Genomic DNA, 19,618 nt, shown 5'->3' with positions numbered 1-19,618 from the left:
TCCTTGACTCCTACAGTAATCACTTCCTTGACTGCTTTCCTCCGTGGTTTGTCTCCATTTGCTCAGCACCGCTTTGTGAGATTAATCCGCGTGGTTTCATGTGGCTGTAGTTTGCTTACTTTCATGGCTGTAAGGGTTTCCACGGCACGAATATACCACAGTATTTAAAAAAAAAATCTACTTTACTGTTAATAGACATTTGTTTCTGGGTTTTAGCTACAGCCAGTAGTGCCGCTGCAAACATTCTTTACCAATATCATCCTTCAGCACGAGTGCACGCGGTCTTCAATACTTGAAATTAACAGAAGTTGAAACATTGTCATGGTTCTGGGTCCTGGGAGGAGTAGTGGTCTCCCACTGAAATTTGAATTTCCATTTCCCAGGTCCTAATGCGTTGAGCACCTTTTCACGTTTATGTGCCAGTTGGGTTTCCTCTTTGTGAAATGTTTGTTCAAATTTGTTGCCATTTTGTTTCTGGAGAGTCTTTTGCTGATTGAATATGGTCTGTGTATAAATATCGGTCCACTGGGTGCTTTGGCTTTCCACCACCGTAATGCCTTTGGACAAATAGGTGTTCTTCATTGTAACATCGTCTAACGTTTCAATATTTGCCTCTGTTGTTAGCACTTCGTCCTGTTCGGGACATCCTTAGTCCTCCTGGATGATCAAGGTACTTTCCTGTGTTACCTTCCCTTCTTAGACTCTCATGTTTAGGCTTTGAATCCACCGGGAATCAACTTTGAATATGGGATGAGGCAGGGGCCAGGTTTCATTGTCTGTCAAATTGTCCTAGCACAATTAATTTTTCACTTACATCAACAACACAATTGCTTTATTTTTAAAAATAATGGAAGCATTTCTAAAGTCAGTGAAATGGAAACCACCTCTTCTTGATCTGTAGGCAATTTGATGATTTTTCTTCTTGTTAGGGAAAGCAGCCATTATAAAACACATCCACACTAGTTTATTTTACTTAAATGTTTATATGTCAGAATATTTTGGTTTTATCATGAATGATTATTTAAATCACTGGCATAAGCATTCCTGAATTTTGAATCACTTTATAAATATTAAATATAAATTTTAAGAAGTTAGATAACTTCAACATGTTTTACATGAAAAACTTCAAACACCTGGTCTTTTTCTTTCTGCTGTCACTTTTCCTAGATTTTCTCAAATAAAAACAAGCAAATTTTAAGAATTTTTATCTCCAGCCTGGTCTTCTCCCCTGAGAAGACTCCACATTTTTAATAGTTTATGCATATCCTCACAGAGACATATTGACTTAAACTCAGTATGTTTAAAATAAAAACTTTCAGTTTCCCAAATGGAGTAAGGGTCATCACCCTAGCCTCCCAGACTTTAAGACTTGGCTTCACTTTTCAACACTTCCTTTTTCCTGTCTTCTGGATCTAAAATGTCAGTACTAGTTAAAAACTTCAAAAGCCATTTTTTTCTTCATTCCCATTGCTCCCTCTTAGTCCAGGGCCTTGCCCCTCTCATTTTTGGACCACTGCTTAGGAAGGCCTTCAACCTATCCGTCAGTCCATCCTGCCCATCAAATAGCAGGCACATAATAGGTGCCTGACGGGATATGCTCAAGAAATCGTTCTGTCTGTTGTGGAAGACACAGACAGCAGTGTGTTCTGGAGTCCAATGCACAGGCTCACAAGAGCTGCTTGGGTATGTGTTTTCCCAACTCTACATTCAGTGATGTCACATTGTTAGCGGGAACTCAACAATGGTGGGAGTATTTACAACATGGGAATCAGCAGATACTGGGAATCAGCAGATACTGTGAATCAAGGCTTACTCCCTGCCCACACCCACCAGCACCAACTGTCAAACATTTACCAGTACACCATTAAAGAGATGACTAAGACCCCTCCCCCTCCTTCAAGGAGCTCACAATCTAGTTGGGGTGATTGGTGCACAGACAACTAATTATATACTATAAAGCTCAGTGAAGTCTGGGCACCAGAAGAGGCATACTCAAAATATAATAGAGTGGGAGGGGTACCAGGGAAGGCTTTCAAGGTCAGCCTGGGATGTCAGGGAGGATACTGGCAAACAAAAATGGTGGGGGGAGAATGAGCAGCAGGCTGAAGAAACAGAATAGGCATGGTTTGGAGGGGAGCAAGGCTTGCTGTAGAATGTAGTCCTGGGTGTACAAGCTTGGGGCTCGGGAGCCAGATAAAGGTCCAGTGTGGCTGGTTAGGGAGCGGTGGGCAATGAGGTTGGGCAGGGAGACCGTGGAAGGCGTGGACTCTCTGGGCAGTGGGATGCCACTCAAGATTTGGGGTGAGGGGCATGCTTTGAGGTTCACGTGGGCTGCTTCTCTCTAGCACCACTAGCAGTGCTAATGTGCTAACGACTCCACATAGTCCTCACACGGTCTGGTGACCGCTGGCTTTGGGACACACCACTACACCAGGGTTAAGTCATGAAGTTCTCGCAATCTAACTGTAAAGGAACCCAGCACCACAAAGAAGACATGAATAGAAAGGGAAACCCTTCATCTTAAGATCATAAAGCCTAGAAATGATAAGGCAGTCAGTTTTTATATTGATAAACATTTTATTCTAATATTATAGTAATAATTCAAGTGCAATTTTCTTCGAAAAGTCAACTCTGTTAAAACAAAACTTGTTAAATATCTCTCATCAAACAGAAGCATATTCTTTTCAATCCCCACAGCAGTCAGAGCTCTGTAGCAGAGATAAGATTTCTTTTTTTAAAGCCTACTACATCTTGTTATTGCTAAAAAATCTGAATTAGTTGTCAACATCTCAGAAGCAGTGATTAATTAACTTTTGAAAGCTCTACCAGATACTCTGACATAAAATCATGAATCCAGATATCTGTGTCTGGCAACGATGTGTCCACTAAATAGACCACTACTTTCCGGTCCCAAGGGTTAGCATTTTCTATAACCGTCTGCACCAGTGCCACCAGAGGTTTCTTCTCCACATGATTTCGAAACACCATCGAAGCCTCCTCAGACCACTGGTTGCACTTCACCCCTAGGAGAAAGACAGGGAGTACAAGGGTCAGTGAGGGGTCAGATGAGGCTTTCTTTCACCTGTAATAATGGAAAACTATTCAGTCAGTTCCAAAGTAGATGAAACATTAGACTTGTCTAATAAAAAAAAACCAAAAACAGTTGCTCAACAATCTTAAAACAGTCCAGCTTATAATAGTTTCCCTATTCTGAATGGGGTTACTTCTGTGAACCTTTACCTACAGACACAAGTTTCATTGAGATTTACTGCTGTGTTACAAAATGAAGTTAGAGCAACTACTGCCCATTTCCCTATATAAAGTGTATGTAGATTTAAACTGACAATGGGGATAACCAAGGGGAATAAAATATCAAAAATATCTATAACATTGTGTGTCAACTATACTCAACTAAAATAAAATATCAGTGATCTCAATGACATGTCTCTTATTTACAGACTTTTCCCCCTGATGAACCAAATATAGTGGAGGAGGAGGAGGAGGAAGAGAATTCATATACTTAGAATATACTAATTTTTCAAAATTATATACAATATCATGGCAAAAGCACTGGATTGGAAGTCTGGATTTCCAGTTCCCATTCTCAGCTCTTTCACCATATGGTATGATCTTGGGCAAGTCAACTGGCCTCTCAGGCCTCAGTTCATTTATCATAAAATAAACTGGTTGGACCAGATTAATTGTAAACCCCATGTATTTCTAAATCCCTATGCTTGAGGGCTCGAGTTAGAGAACTCTAAGTTAGAATTCTAATTTAGGTTTTAAAGCAAAATTAAGAATATGTGTTTTTCAAAAAATATTAGTAAACTAACATGAATTAAGTCCACATATACTAGATTACAGAAACTATAAGTGATGTCCCATAGTGATGAAGGTCTGGGAGTTTCACACCTAATTTAACAGACCTGCTATCCATATAGTGAGTGGCTGTGTTCTCTGAGAACAAGAGGAGCCTAGAGCAGCCTCCAAGCTGCTATTTCCTGAAGCGGGTTAATAGCAACACCATCAAAATCCTAGAGGAGAACATAGGCAGCAACCTCTTTGACATCGGCCACAGCAACTTTTTTCATGACACATCTCCAAAGGCAAGAGAAACAAAAGAATAAATGAACTTGTGGGACTTCGTCAAGATAAAAAGTTTCTGCACAGCCAAGGAAACAGTCAAAAAAACTAACAGGCAGCCCATGGAATGGGAGAAGATATTTGCAAATGACACTACAGATAAAAGACTGGATCCAAGATCTACAAAGAACTTCTCAAACTCAATACACGAGAAACAAATAAATCAAAAAATGGGCAGAAGATATGAACAGACACTTTTCCAATGAAGACATACAAATGGCTAACAGACACATGAAAAAATGTTCAAAATCATTAGCCATCAGGGAAATTCAAATAAACCACATTGAGATACCACCTTACGCCAGTTAGAATGGCAAAAATTGACAAGGGAGGAAACAACAAATGTTGGAGAGGATGTGGAGAAAGAGGATCCCTCCTGCACTGTTGGTGGGAATGCAAGTTGGTACAGCCACTTTGGAAAACAGTGTGGAGATCCCTCAAAAAGTTAAAAATTGAGCTACCCTATGACCCAGCCATTGCACTACTGGGTATTTACCCCAAAGATACAGACATAGTGAAGAGAAGGGCCATATGCACCCCAATGTTCATAGCAGCATTGTCCACAATAGCTAAATCGTGGAAGGAACCGAGATGCCCTTCAACAGATGACTGGATTAAGAAGCTGTGGTCCATATATACAATGGAATATTACTCAGCTATCAGAAGAACGAGTTCTCAACATTTGCTGCAACATGGACGGCACTGGAGGAGATAATGCTAAGCGAAATAAGTCAAGCAGAGAAAGACAATTATCATATGGTTTCACTCATTTATGGAATATAAGAAGTAGGAAGATCGGTAGGAGAAGAAAGGGAAGAAGGAAGGGGGGGTAAACAGAAGGGGGAATGAACCAGGAGACACTGTGGACTCTGGGAAACAAACTGAGGGCTTCAGAGGGGAGGGGGTGGCGGATTGGGATAGACTGGTGATGGGTAGTAAGGAGGGCACGTATTGCATGGAGCACTGGGTGTTACATGCAAGTAATGAATCATGGATGCTACATCAAAAACTTGGGATGTACTATATGGTGATTAACATAATAAATAATTATTTAAAAAAAATAGCAACAGAACAGCACATAACCCTCCTGCTGTGGGGGAGAAGTCAATGAAATGGAGTGGCTGGTGGAGGCCTTTGCACACAGTGAGCTCCGGTGACTGTGAGCCGCGGTGCTGGCGATGGGGACGAGGGTGCCATGTACTTGTTCCTCACAGAGATGCCCTCTCTCGACAGTTTGACTGTCATGCTTAACAACACGTGTTGTTAGCAAAACCCGAACATTCGAAACTCAAAATAAAGAAATGTGATCATTAAATCTGAAGAAACTCTGTGTGATTTCAAAGCAGTTCAGTGGTAGCCATGTTCATCTGCAAAATGCCATTTTTGGTTCCTATCTACCTACCATGGGCATTTCCTCTGAAATCTAGCAGAAGGAGACACAAAGAAACTGAAAAATACTTCAAAATAACACTATATATAGATATCAATATCATCAATAAAAGCTGGCCAAAAATTAAAAGAAAAAATCTATATACATAATTCCTGTCATTTCTGAGATCAGATCACTTCTGTTACTGTACTAAATGTATGGGATGAGCCGCGGTAAGGAATCAGGGTGGCACCATGGGGTCACAACCCCCCATATCCCAGCACGACAGGCCACAGAGAGCCCCCGGATGGCTGGAGGTCTGCATCCCTCAGCCCTTTGGCCTCCACGCTCTTTGCGAATGCTGATGGGCCTCTGGGTGACGCTGCACCTAACCGTGCGTGCTACCCCCGGTGGAACGCACACGGACGAGCCGCCCGCATTTGTACGGCTGTCACAAAAACCTAACTGGACAATATTTTAAACAAGTACCCCTGTATACCTACTAACTTGCATCCTCAGATGTTTTTTATTTTTATTTTTTTTTAAATATTTATTTATTTGAGAGAGAGAGAGAACATGCATGTGCAAGTCAGGGAGGGGCAGGAGGAAAGAATCTCAAGCAGACTCCCCGCTGAGTGTGGAGCCCGAGGCGGGACTTGATCTCACAACCCATGAGATCCTGACCTGCGTGGAAATCACCAGGTGGACTCTCAACTGACTGAGCCACCCATGCAGCCCCAAACCCTCAGATTTTAATAATAATAGTCAATAGGCTGTATGAATGTGGTGAAACCACAGACTTGCATGCTGTCAAATGCAATGCAACTGGAAACTCACTTGGTCTGTGACCTAGGAATGTTTTCTCATTGCGGAAACCTACTATGTATTTGCATTATAATTTATACAATGTTGTCATATTAATTGAGCAGTGTGCTCCTCTTATTGGTTGTTGCTTTTGTGTTTGTATTGGCTAGTACACGCAGCTGCAGGTGTTCTCATAATATTACAGTAAGAGTACAAATGACCTAAATCCTTAACAAAAGGGAAATATTGATTAGACAGAATCTTTTGCAGCAATTAAAAATCATTATCAAGACACTCAAAAAGTAGTTAGGACCAAAAAAAAATGCTAAAAAAGAAGAAAGCAGGATGCAAGTCCATCCCCGTGCTAAGATGACAGGCTTAGGGATACACCGCTACACGAGACCACGGACAGAAAGGAACACGGAAAAATAAAAGCAGCAGATACGGTAGGAGGGCATGATGACGAGAGATGATTAAAAATTACTTCCAGTAGGGCCAGGAAGTTGTTTGCCAAAGGAAATAAAAAGTTACCTCAATAGGGCCAGTGACCGTGTGCTCTCTGAGTGCCCAGGACAAAATGACACTACACACTGTGTGGTGGCACGAGTTTGAATCCTGTAGAAATTACCTGCAAGTTGAGCTGTGACGGCTTGAAAGGGCAGCTTCCGGAACACGTCTGCCAGGGGCTGCACCTTCCTTATGTTGACGAGTTCGTGCTTGCCATAGTCCAGCTCATACACGGACACCAATCCGTTGGTCAGGATTCCTTTTAAAAGCACCCGGTGCCACCTAGACGTGCATTGGATTGAAAAGGAAGGAAAAATACATAAAGTCAACATCTGCTTTATGGGTAACAATGTATGATAAAAAAGAAAAATTAATGTAAATGATGTTTATTGGAATATGGAACTGTTCCTTCATTGAGGTTTTTTAAAGAGATTGCTTCTTCTTACCCCAAAGGTTACTATTCTCTGCTTTGCCACTGGCGCACTTGATGGAGTCTGTTCACTCAACCCCCATTTACAGGCCTGGTGGAGCTAGGGCAGGAGACCAAGCACAGAAACCAGCAACCAGCAGTAAGCAGACGCGGATGGAGGCTGACTGGGACAAGACAAGGAGATCCCTTCACTCTGACAGGGAGACAGAGGCGGCAGCAGGTCTGAGACAAGGGACGTGTGTGGAAGATGGGCAGAGGGAGGCAAGCGGAACCAGGCTAGGCTGAAGACATGCATGAGAAGAAAAAGCACAGAAGATTCTACAGGGCATGGCAACTGGGTGTGCAGCAAACACCACAGCAGAGCAAGGAGGAGGAACGTGTGAAGGAAGAGGAAATCAGACTCGGGAGAGAATGTGGGAAAAGATTACAAAACATTCTGAAAGCAAAGGTGACAATTTTAGTTATGCCAAGTGAGGACACTGGAAAACAAAATAAAACAAAACACAAAGTCCAGGCCACTGCCCAGAATAAAGAACCTGGAGAGGATAGAAGAGTGTGGGGAAGAAGAACATGGTTTCAGATCTGGAATTCGAGGTGCCAGAAAGAAATTCACATGAATGTACTTTTCTCCTCTGGGCCTACATTCATCGTCATTACAATTAGAAAAGCTTAGTCCTGGAGTCTTGATTACATGATTGAAGAGTATTACTACACTAAGGAAAGGAAGATTGTAACATCTAAAATGTAAGCGTCTATGGAGGCAGCCTCCACTCCTGCATGGTGTGAGTCGGGCTCTGCCTTGGATTGCAGACCCAGTCACCCTCTGAAACAGGGTTATTAGCTATAAGCCCCAAGCCCAGTGCAACAGCAGGAGCTTCCCTGAAACACACTGCTGGGCTGGGGCTGGCCAGACTGGACCGATTCTCCAGCACACTGGTGGAGAATGGGTCCAGAAAACCCCCAGAGCTGCTGTAAGGTGAACTCTTGTAAGAAAGCCACAAAAAGGCCAATTTTGGACGCTAGTAATTGGGGGTTTTGGGAAGAAACTCCAGAACCTGCGGATAAGCCCACAGTGCAGCAAGCAATAATCTATGAGTCACAGAGACAACAGGGACACACTAAAGTTTCATAACAAGTATATGAACTTCGGCGACCAACAGACTTGGGCTGGAGTCCCCCTGGGGCCACATTCCAGCTTTGTCACCTTGGCTATTTAACCTCTCGGAGCCTCAGTTATCTCATGTGCAATATTTAATTTTAATTCACTTGCAGAAAGCATATATATAAAGTGCCTAGCACGTGACTGGGCACATCACAGGTGCTTGGCAAATGGTAGCCAACATCATCATTATAATTATTATTAAAATGAAGATAAGCTGTGTAAATATAAGCACATCAGACCAAATTAAAGAGAAATTTTCATATGTAGAAGTGCCAGTTCGGTTCAGGTTGCTAAATTTGTGAAAGTGCAAAAGGATATAAAAATATTTGGTTTCCACCTATAGCATTGTCTTTAAATTGTACAGGGCAAATGCTGGTGGTCTACTCTTGAAGTGTGTAATTAAGAGGGACAGATGGGGCGCCTGGGTGGCTCAGGCGTTAAGCGCCTGCCTTCGGCTCAGGGCGTGATCCCAGCAGTCTGGGATCGAGCCCCACATCGAGCCCCACATCGGGCTCCTCTGCTGGGAGCCTGCTTCTTCCTCTCCCACTCCCCCTGCTTGTGTTCCCTCTCTAGCTGGCTGTCTCTCTCTCTGATAAATAAATAAAAATCTTTAAAAAAAAAGAGGGACAGAGCATCGAGGGAAGAGCTAGCAGAAGTCTTGTATGTCCTGCTTCTCTGCAGCTTTNAAATAAATAAAAATCTTTAAAAAAAAAAGAGGGACAGAGCATCGAGGGAAGAGCTAGCAGAAGTCTTGTATGTCCTGCTTCTCTGCAGCTTTTAATTTTCAACACTAATAGCTTAAATAAAGGCTTCTATTTGGACTAGATTACCAATTTCAGGGCAAGGCTGCTTGCGAATCATCTGGAGGGTTTTTTAAAAACACTGATTCTGGAGATCTACCCCCCCCCCGAGATTCTGATTCAGGATGTCTGGGGTGAAGAAGGAGAATTTTGGCTATTCTTAGCCAAGATGGACTTGGAAACCACTGTGATCAACAGTGTATCTGAAATTCCTAAGCCTTAATTTACCACAGTTGGGAACAGGGCTTAGTAAATAGTCCTGGGGTATAGGCAAGATAGAAACTCTTTACACTTTACACTGATTGAGTTCATGAAGTTTAAGAAAATATTGGATAATCTGTTCTCATATGTAAGACATCTTTGATGATCTAGAGACAAATTAGCTGGTTAAAGTCCCAGAGCCCTGACAGGACTGTTGGACCCCTGTGGGGAGGGGGCCCAGTCCGAAGCGTCACACTATGGGTCTCCCGTTAAGGGGTTCTCCTGCCCCACACAAGCCTTGCCCTCCTCACTGCTAATCACCATTGATCTGCCCCTCAGATAACAGTTAACATTAGTTTCATTTCAACCGTGATTAAATTATTCTGTGACGAGTTCCGATGAGGGCAATTTATACAAATGATGTTCCTGGCTGCAATTAAACCCACGCGTGCTTATGGTTGTAAATAACATAACAGTAAAAATGGTTTTTTTGAAGATGAAAACCTTGTGACATAGAAGCTGAATGGTTTTTAAAATAAGAGCTATGATACTTTTCACTCTTAAGAGTTAAAAATTAGGTTTTTCCTCTCAAGAAAATTTTTATAAATGCCAATGCTTGATGTCTTAGAAACGAACAAAAGCATTGTATAAAAAAGAAAACAGAAGCAGTTTAACCTTTTAAACTGAGTTCTGGGGTGTGTGTGTGTGTGTGTGTGAGTGCGTGTGTTGTTGGGAACACTTCTTTGCGTGTGGCATCATCAAGGAAGTGTGGTCACTTCCCCTGAGAGAGCTGGCAAGGGAGCTGGACGCAGGTAAGCTGTTCCTTCTTCCAGGGCTTTTATGACCTTGTAGCGCACGCAGGGTCGTGATTGGGCTTCCCTGGGTCGGAACCAGCACTACTGCAGGGCTTCAGGAAGGGAGGGTGTGGGTCCGCATGTGAACTGGGAGAAAACGGACGACAGTGCTACACAAATGAGGACCGGTTCTCGCGGTCCAAAGGCCGGAGCGGTGAGCGACGCCCTGCGGCACCGCATAGAAGGCGGCGCCGGCTCTCGGAGCAACGGCCCACGTCTGTCAAGAATCTCGTAATCTTTAAACAAGTAATCTCTCTTCTAGGAATCTACCTCAGAAATAAATAATCTGAGATTGGAACAAAGATTTATGTTCATTGTTATTTACAATAGTGAAACATCTAGGAGAAAAAAAAACCTACATAAGAGAACAGTAAGTAAATTATGATTTCTCCATATGATGGACTATTATTCAGCCATTAAACATGTTTATGAAGAAATTTTATCACATGGAAAAATGTTCCCAGGATTATGTGAAATGAAAAAAGTAGGTGTAGAATTATATATAATAATACTATACTAATTGTATGAATATGTATAGAAAAGAACTAGAAGAAATACATAAGTGGTTTAACAAAGGTTATGTCTGTTTGGCTGATTTTCTTATGCTTTTTTGTATTTTCTAAATTTTCTACAATAAGCATTTAGTTCTTAAAATTTAAAAGTCATTCAATTTAAAAAGTTATTTTCTGAATAAACAGTATTTTGTCTAACAGAAAGGTAGAAAAAACATTTAAACTCTCATTTTAGATATAATTAGGTTTTAACAGGAATTTAATATACGGTCACTAGATTTTTAGATAAATGACATCATTTCAAATATTTTAAAAGGGCATAATTCATTAGTCTCGTTTCACCTTCAAAATTTCCATTTGTGCAGTTCAAAGTCCCCCTGCAGGGATTAAGGACTCTTGGTATCACTCTACACATTTTTCTTAGTAGAATAAAATGCTTTGTCCAAGGACCTACTTATTTTCCACTTTCGCAGCATACACTTGGTCTTTTTCCACGGCCACGTGGCGCTCCTCAGACACACTGTAGTACAGAATCATCTCTTCCATCAGAACTTCCAGCTTGTGTATCTCCTGCCAGGGTTGGATGACAAAGTAGCCTGGGTGACAGGCCACAGGCACGTACACATCCATGTGCTCCCCTGGCTTCGACAGGTGGACAGGAGGTGGCAGTTCCTGCATGGAGAAGGAGCTGCTGTGGTCCACCACGGACTTCTTGATGGCATCTGTGATGCTCTTTCTGAAATTCTCTCCACTGTTGCCTGGAATGGGGGTGCCACCACTTTTGCTGTTGGGAGAGCTAGCTGCACTGGATATGGCACTCAAAAACACATCCTTCTGATGCTTCCACAAGTCCGCGTTGGTAATCTGGCGATTGATACTGCGGTGAGGATCGGGGAAGTTCTTGGGGGTAAATAAATAAATATGTGCGATCCCTCTGGTTTCGTCCACTTTTGTAACCTTTGGAAAACACACAAGGAATTTCTACAAATCCAAGTTCACATTGAATTCCAAGAGGCAGTTATAATATTAACCTTAAATATTAAAACATGGTATTTTGCAAGAAACCCCAACTTGGTAAAATTCATTTTATTTAAGGTAAGATAAGTTATCTATCACAGCTGTAGTAGTGACTAGGCTCTTAAGTCCAAAGAGTCTAGATGCCAGCAGCTGGCTTATGGAAATGAAAACTTTATTGGCCTCTAAAGACTGAGGATACCTTGTATCATTATCACTGAGATGGAGTCTACATATCATGATTAAAAGCTTTTTTTAAAAAATTAATGACATTTAAAAACACTCAAAGTAAAAAGAACAGTAATGATGACCCCTCATGTGCTCATCTCCCAGCTTCAACAATGAAAACTAATGACAAGAATGGCAAGACGGTCCATGCGTTCCACCCAGGCTGCTGCACCCTCACACTGGGAAGCAAAGGCTAAAGCTTTGGCATTCACCATACTCTTGGGGACCTCCGGTCCAAATGCCTTATTTGGTCTTAATATATCTTCCCTCACCCTTTGCCCCCCTCCCCAGTTACATGGGAGGGAGGGAACCTAAGGAGAAAAAGCAGAAAAAAGCTGCACTGAATAGGCCAAAATTACAGCTTTGCCCTTTTGTCCAGGAGACCTTTGTCTACCTGACTACTTCTTTCTGCCAGAGGGGTGAGTGTTGTATGGAAACCCCATAGACTGACAACTGGGATTGTACAGCTGTGTGTCCTAAAGGGCTGGGTGCCTGGTAATTCTTACCAGCTCTTCTCATTTACACTGGGAATGACAAAAATGAGATGCTTTCAGCCACATCGACCTCTTACCAAATAGGGCTGGGAATGAAAGGCAGGAATAGAGGTCTGAGACAGGGTGACAAGGCAATCTATCTGTACTAATTTACTTAAAAATATTTCTCCTAGCAAGATGAATCTATTTAAATTAATTAGCACTTCAAAGTGCTATGAATGAACAACTGCTAATTTAATTTTATATTTATGATACAGAAGTGTCATTTCAAAAATCAACCATTAAAAAACATTTTTATTGAGTACGCAATACTCTGGCTTTAAGATCTGAAATCAGAGCTGAGAAACAATATTCCTTATCATGTGGCAATTGAAGAACATAAAATGGTCATAATTGTATAATTGTATAAACATAAGAAAATCGATGTAAGCTAGAATAATTTAGAGATTTTCATAAAGATATTTCTCAAGGGCATTTCATTGTTAAATGCTTATGTAAAATAACATTGCTTTCATTAGTTAAAACAGAGAAATATCTTACATTTCTATTCTTTTAAATAAGAGCAATGTTTTTGATACAAAGGTGAAAAGTACAGAAAAAGAAATAGGAGCTTATGAAATAAATCAGTTTAAGTAAACTTTAAGAGGCAGAAAACAGGATTATAAGCAAATGATTTGCTTATAAGCCATTCTACTTAAGAAAAAAAATAAATAGAAGACTATTTAAGTGATCTTTAGAAACATTTATCAAGAGATAGATGGTCCCTCTGTTGGAACTTAATTCTTTATCATGGAGCAAAATAGGAGCAGAGAACTATCTCTGTTCCCTTATTAATAGTGGAAAAATTATATAAAGGGCTTAAAAATAATATTGGAGATAAAGGATAAATTCTTAAATAAAAATCAAACCATGAAATATCTTATCACACGTGTAACCAATCTCTTAACTATGAAAGTGTGTCAGATCCGAAAGCACCAGTTTGTGGTAAAATAAAATTCTTTCACAGAAAAACAAATGAGCCCTTCTGGCTTACAGCTCCCTTTCCAAATGTATCAAGAGAACTAACCTTAATGCTACAGTCCGAGCAATTCAAAACAGAATCTCTCAGCCAAAGCACAGCATCTGGTGTCCACATGCCAATAGACTGTGGAAGATCTGCTAAACAGCACTTTATAGCCTGGAAAGAAAACATGATGGAAAAGGAAACACGCCATCTTAAAATAGATACTGATAAGTACCGTCAATGTTATTTTCCTCTAAGTCAGATGTTGCTAAGATAGAAAGCCAGCAACGGCAATAGCTACTAACGACCATCGAGCTCTTGGGCTGGAGCATCTGCTGTGTTCCTGGCTCTGCTTCCTTTACCTCTGCTGTCTTTACTCCTGTTACTACCCAGGGCTTACACCAGGCACTTCACATACTTATCCTACCACACTTCCGCATGACGGGCCAATGTTGTGACCCCACTTTACAGATGGTGAAATGGAATCAGAGAGACTAACTTACATCGGATCACAAAGCTGTGAAGACAGGTTTGGGACTTATATTTAGGTCTTCCCTCTAAGTGCAACTGAAAAAAAGTGAAGTGTCATTTGGATGAAATGACTCTGATTGCAAAAATCTTTTCAGAGGGGCCCCTGGGTGGCACAGTGGTTAAGTGTCTGCCTTCAGCTCAGGGCGTGATCCCGGCGTTATGGGATCGAGCCCCACATCAGGCTCCTTCCGCTATGAGCCTGCTTCTTCCTCTCCCACTCCCCCTGCTTGTGTTCCCTCTCTCGCTGGCTGTCTCTATCTCTGTCGAATAAATAAATAAAATCTTCAAAAAAAAATCTTTTCAGAGGCTGACATGCTTCATTCAGCAGTCCCTGAGTACATTTTGGTGCCAGACATTTGTGGTCCCCTTTGGAAGGAGGTTGTAGTGAGAGTTAAGGAGGATAAGAAAAACTGAAATTCATAGATACCTAAATGCCTCATTTCCCCCAATGCCTTTTACCTCCCACCATCACTGCACAAACTTCTGTAGAATGGCTACAGCAGGGAGTAAAAGGTGACCTTAGGGACTCCCTTCTGTCTCATGGAAGCCTTGAATTGTTTTAGGCAATTTTGTGAATGGGAAGAAACCCAGTTCCAGGATTCCTGGACTCCGTCTCTCCTCCCTGAGTCCCATTCTCCTTCTGGGGCTCAGGTCTCTCACTGTGCCCCCTGGATGAGGTATCTTTCTTGGTGGGGAGGAGGTCACTTAGAGCAGAGAGAGCATGCTCTTCGTGCCTGCCAGGGTCAGGCGGCAATGAGGGAGCCAGATGGACCAGACGGAGCCAGCACGCTGGAGAGCAGGGCCCTGCAAAGCAGAATGCCACTGCCCAAGCTCCCACAGAGCACGGTCCCATAAGGAAGAGTGCTCAATATAGTCCGATTTTCTAGTTTGTCAGGAGAAGCTGGAAGTCAGGATTTTTGTGTGAAATTTTCTGAGTTTTAAATCTTGGTTACCAATTCACAGTTTCAAGCACTGTAACAGCCAAGAGCCCAAACCCAGTATTTATGGGTCAGCTTTGGTCGACAGGCCATCAGTTTGCTACTCTGACTTAGACCTCTTGGGGAGATGTTGTCAGCCAGAGGCTTGGCCCAGCTGGCTCTTAAGGTTCCCCCAACTTCCTATCTATGAAATAACAAATCTAGACAGGATTAATAGAACAAAAAATTTGGAGTGCCTTTTAATACCGTAGAACAAAGAAAGTACGATTATGCAGCCTTCTGACAGAGGCAGAGGAATGGATGTCCTTTCCCCTCCATCCGGGGAACCTTTTCCAGGTAAAATTGGCCCTGGGTGGATGTTCTAACAAGGGGAACAGAGACCAGGGTGTTATCAAGTGAAAGTGGCATATTCAACAATGTTCAGTATTATGGCTGAGCAACAAAAGTTAATGTGATTTTGAAAATTGGCTTGAACCAAGCTCAACAGCCTTTCTTAATAGTCATTTTAGGAAAGGGAGTGGTGACAGGAGTGAGAGAAGATACAAAAGCCATGATAATTATGGTCAAGCACTTTTTATTCACTGAATTTTGATGGTATAAGGTATCTTCTGGCAAATATAAGCCAAGTGGCCTTTTGAAATGATAGATTGTTGAATAATTTTATGCAAACAATTACTAATTTCTGTACAAAATCCTCTACTTCCCCTAAAGGCAGGAAATAGTTTTTAACAATTTTAATTCAAAATAATGCAAAAATTCTTACTATCTGAATTTTTATTAGTAGAGGAAGGTTAGGCAGAAATTAATCTTTTTACTCAATGGGGGAAAAGTCATATAAGAAAATGGTTGAATATAAATAGATTTCTTAAGAGAATGGCTACTTAATTAAACTAAGAACTCTGGAAGTAAGTATTTACTTATAAGATCTTGCAGCTGTGTAGAAGTCAGCACTGGCATCTAATTATTAAAATGGAATCTCTAACTGGACAACTTAGCCTAATGACGCGCCATACTTGATAAAAACATTCATCAAACAATATTCTGAAAGTTTGACTGGTCTTCTTGTCTGAGGCGGCCAAATTTTACATCTGAAAACCAGTGAACAACAACATCTGGACCATTTCCAATTTTGTTACAAACTCGGACTTCGCTCAACATCAAGATCAAAACTGATGGGGCATGGCACAACACGATTACCAATACAGCCAAATCTCTTCCAGCCAATCTCCCAGGCTTGCAGCATATAGTACCTGAGGTGGTATCACGATTATTTCCTGTAGAAACCGAGGGGGAATTTCCCTGAGTTCAGACACTTTCACAGATGTCACGGTGCCAGAGTCCAGGAACTGAACATCAAGAGCCCGGCTGCTGTGAACGTTCGTGATCTGCAATGAGACAAATGTTGGCTAAGTTATAAGCATATCCGAAAGGCCAAAACACTTCTGTGCAATTACATTTTGTAGAACTCTAATATGCATATAAGAAGCAACAAAGGCTATCAATGTTAATTAAGTTTTCTTATTTTTAAATTTAAATTCAACGAATTAACATACAATGTATTATTGGTTTCAGAGGTAGAGGTCAGTGATTGTCAGTCTTATGTAACACCCAGTGCTCATTGTATCACCTGTCCTCCTTAATGTCCATCACCCAGCTACCCCATCCTCCCACCACCCTTCCCTCCAGCAACCCTCAGTTTGTTTCCTATGATTAAGAGTCTCTTATGGTTTGTCTCCCTCTCTGGTTTCATCTTGTTTAATTTTTTCCTCTTTTCCCCTTTGCCTTGTTTCTTAAATTCCACGTATGAGTGAGATCATAGATAACTGTCTTTCTCTGATTTTAAGTTTTCTTATTTTAAAATGTACTTATTTACCAAATAGGTAATCTTTTAGAATATATTTGATTTTAACATTGAGTTGTTAAATAATTTAATCAGTAGTAATCACTAAACCAACAATAACAATAAAATGTACAAATATGGTAATATTTACTATGTTTTCAATTCTAGGACATTATTGATTATAAAATAATTTGATACATCATTATATATTGATTAAAGCTGCAGTCTGTTCTCCAAAATATTAAAATATGAGAAAAAAACTATTGTGTCTTAGCAATGAGGAAATAAAGAATAGAAAGAATTCAGACACAGAAGTTTCCTTGTAATAGGTAAATATTATATATTTTTAAATCATAACATATTTTGGCATTTTATAGCTTTACCAGAAAGCCCACTGACAATTTTTATCATTTGTCCTAAGAAATTGAAACTCAGAAAAACATGGAGAGGTAAAATAAGTCCAAATTAATAGTTAAAAAATGAGAAAATGACATACTGAGTCAAAGCAATAATTACCTATCTCTGATCAAATGGCAACATTACAATGTAAGATTCTGGGTGTATATTTAAATGCCCAAACTTCCCTTAATAAGACTTTGTGGTATCTGCTATTATTGAATATAGTTAGCATTGGCCAAATACAGCCCCATCGGGATGGTTATGTGGGCAGGGACTTTGTGCCTACAACTGCTCTCACTGCCACCTTAAGAATGGTGGTGCTTTCGGTATGTGACTGTCAGGAAGAACTGGACCACTCTTGGCATGGAAGTCAGACATACCAAAAGTAAAGCCTTTTCCTATTGCTCCAGTAAATGCTTTATCAATATAATAGCATAACTTTTTAATCTCCTAAAATGATGATAAACACAAACAGTATTTCAACAATATCTTAAAATGTATTTTTTTATTCAAACATATATACTGAACACATATATTGGTATGGTTGGTGTGTATTTAATGCTTCTTATAACCAGGCATAACTGGGCAGATCCATATACTTGCCCATCTCAAAGAGCTCCTGGTCTCATAAGAGATGATGACACAAATATATAATCAGATTATAATGTAGTAGGGCAATAATAAAGTTATGCACAAGGCACTATGAGAACATAGAGAATGGGTACCTGACCCAGCCAGGAAGTAGATGTTAGGTGAAGTTTTCAGGAGGAGGGAATGCCTAGAATTGGTACTTTCCTTTAAAATGTCCTTTTTTCTTCTTATATTAGTAAAATGCCTTTATCATAGAAAATTTAGGTACTTAAAAGAATGATATGAAAATCACTTATAATCTACAATAGATTACAATTTTCCTTCTAGTCTTTTATCCATACATTTATAAAGAATTGGATTTATAAAAATTAGAACATATTTACATATACTATTTCATAATTGGCTACTTTTCACTAAATGTCTCAAAAATACTTCATGTCATTATCTTATATAGTTCTATTATATAGTTCTATCATACAGGTACGTTGTGTCCTACCTAACAAACCCTTTGGCTAGATAACTGTGTAAATTTTTGCTCTTTTAAGAAATAATCATACCTATTGGACATTTGTATTTCCTTTCTCACAAATTAAAATTTCATAAATATCACAATTTCAGCTGGACTTTACATGATGAATAGGAGTAAACTAGGTTGGTAAGAGTCTAGTTAGGAGCTAATCTGAACATTTCAAATGCAGGGGAAAAGGATGGGCAATACATATGTATTTGTTACATGTGGGGGCTATAAGCATTTTGGTTATGCTGGAATGTAAAGTGAGAGGCAGGGCAAGGCAGGAGATGAGGCTGAGAGAAAGGTAAAGGCAAGGTCCTGGACAGCCAGACATTATGTCTTAAAGAACCAGACTTTGCCCTGTAGATGAGAAGAAGCCAATGCCACATCTTAAGGAGAAGAATGAGATGGTGGTCTTTATAAGAGACCATGTATTGTTGGTGGTAAGACTGGGTGAGGGCTTTGGAATCAGATAGATTTGGTTTTAATCTCAGCTCGTACTTTCTAGCTGAATTATGTTCCTCATCAGTAAGGAGGGGATCATAGGGCTTTGTGAAGATTAAGTGAAATCAGTTATACTTAAAACATTTTTTTGTGTGTCTGGGAAAGAATAAGCCTCATTAAAGGTTGGATTATTTGCTATTATTTATATGTTGGGTCACTCCCGCTAGTGGCATGGAGCTCAAATGGAGGAAGACAAGGGTAAAGAAAGAGGAACCCTATGGTACTGCAGCGATCTAAGCAAGAAACGACAAAGCTGTGAAAATGCAGGGTTTGGTGATTAGTGACACTGGGCGGTGAGGACGACTCTTGAGGAGCAGCTGAATGGTTGCACGAATGCAGGTGCCACCAAAACACAGACATAGGAGGAAGACAAGGATGGGGAAAGGTAATTTTGGTTTCAGACTTACAGAGCTTGAGGAGTTTGCAAGATGGACAATTAGGCTGGCTTTTGCCTAAATCTGAGCCTCATCAAGGGCTGGAAAACAAACTGGGGAGTCATGAGGACCAAGAAGGTAACTGAACCAACAGGATGGTATTGCCTAGAAGGACGCAGAGGCTGAGAAGAACCGTGAGGTGGGACAGGAGTTGGGGGGGCACCGACACTGAGGCTGCAGAGTGCAGGTGGGGGGCAGGTTTGGGTGAAAAGAGGGGAAGCAACCATTAGAACACCCTGAGGAAAATTAGGAGGATCTGATACCATTTAGTAAGAAGGGAATTTGAAGTCTCAACACTGTTAGTGCAGCCCAGAGGCCTGGTCAGAGGATACCTGAGGACACTGGTTGA

The 19,618-nt window shown here is 40.8% G+C and overlaps 1 protein-coding gene across 5 annotated transcripts in view; it reads right to left on the bottom strand.

Annotated features, from left to right (window-relative positions):
* Nucleotides 1-2,557: 2,557 nt before the first annotated feature.
* The window catches only part of TDRD7 (tudor domain containing 7), a 73,944-nt gene continuing 56,883 nt past the window's right edge, over nucleotides 2,558-19,618 (bottom strand). For 2 of the 5 annotated variants that reach the window (XM_002914935.4, XM_034664158.1), the window contains 5 exons: nucleotides 16,241-16,375; nucleotides 13,585-13,695; nucleotides 11,237-11,739; nucleotides 6,945-7,105; nucleotides 2,558-3,023 (listed from right to left, as the gene is read on the bottom strand). In XM_002914935.4, the coding sequence (XP_002914981.1) occupies nucleotides 2,803-3,023; nucleotides 6,945-7,105; nucleotides 11,237-11,739; nucleotides 13,585-13,695; nucleotides 16,241-16,375 (1,131 nt within the window). In that variant the 3' untranslated portion in view covers nucleotides 2,558-2,802. Of the gene's footprint in view, nucleotides 3,024-6,944; nucleotides 7,106-11,124; nucleotides 11,740-13,584; nucleotides 13,696-16,240; nucleotides 16,376-19,618 lie in introns of those variants that run through there. The other 3 variants (XM_019794885.2, XM_011219348.3, XR_004626517.1) reach the window with 2 other exon arrangements.

Source organism: Ailuropoda melanoleuca, chromosome 7, assembly GCF_002007445.2.
Source record: "Ailuropoda melanoleuca isolate Jingjing chromosome 7, ASM200744v2, whole genome shotgun sequence".
In the NCBI taxonomy this organism is placed as follows: domain Eukaryota; kingdom Metazoa; phylum Chordata; class Mammalia; order Carnivora; family Ursidae; genus Ailuropoda; species Ailuropoda melanoleuca.
This window is presented reverse-complemented; position numbering and strand designations above follow the sequence as displayed.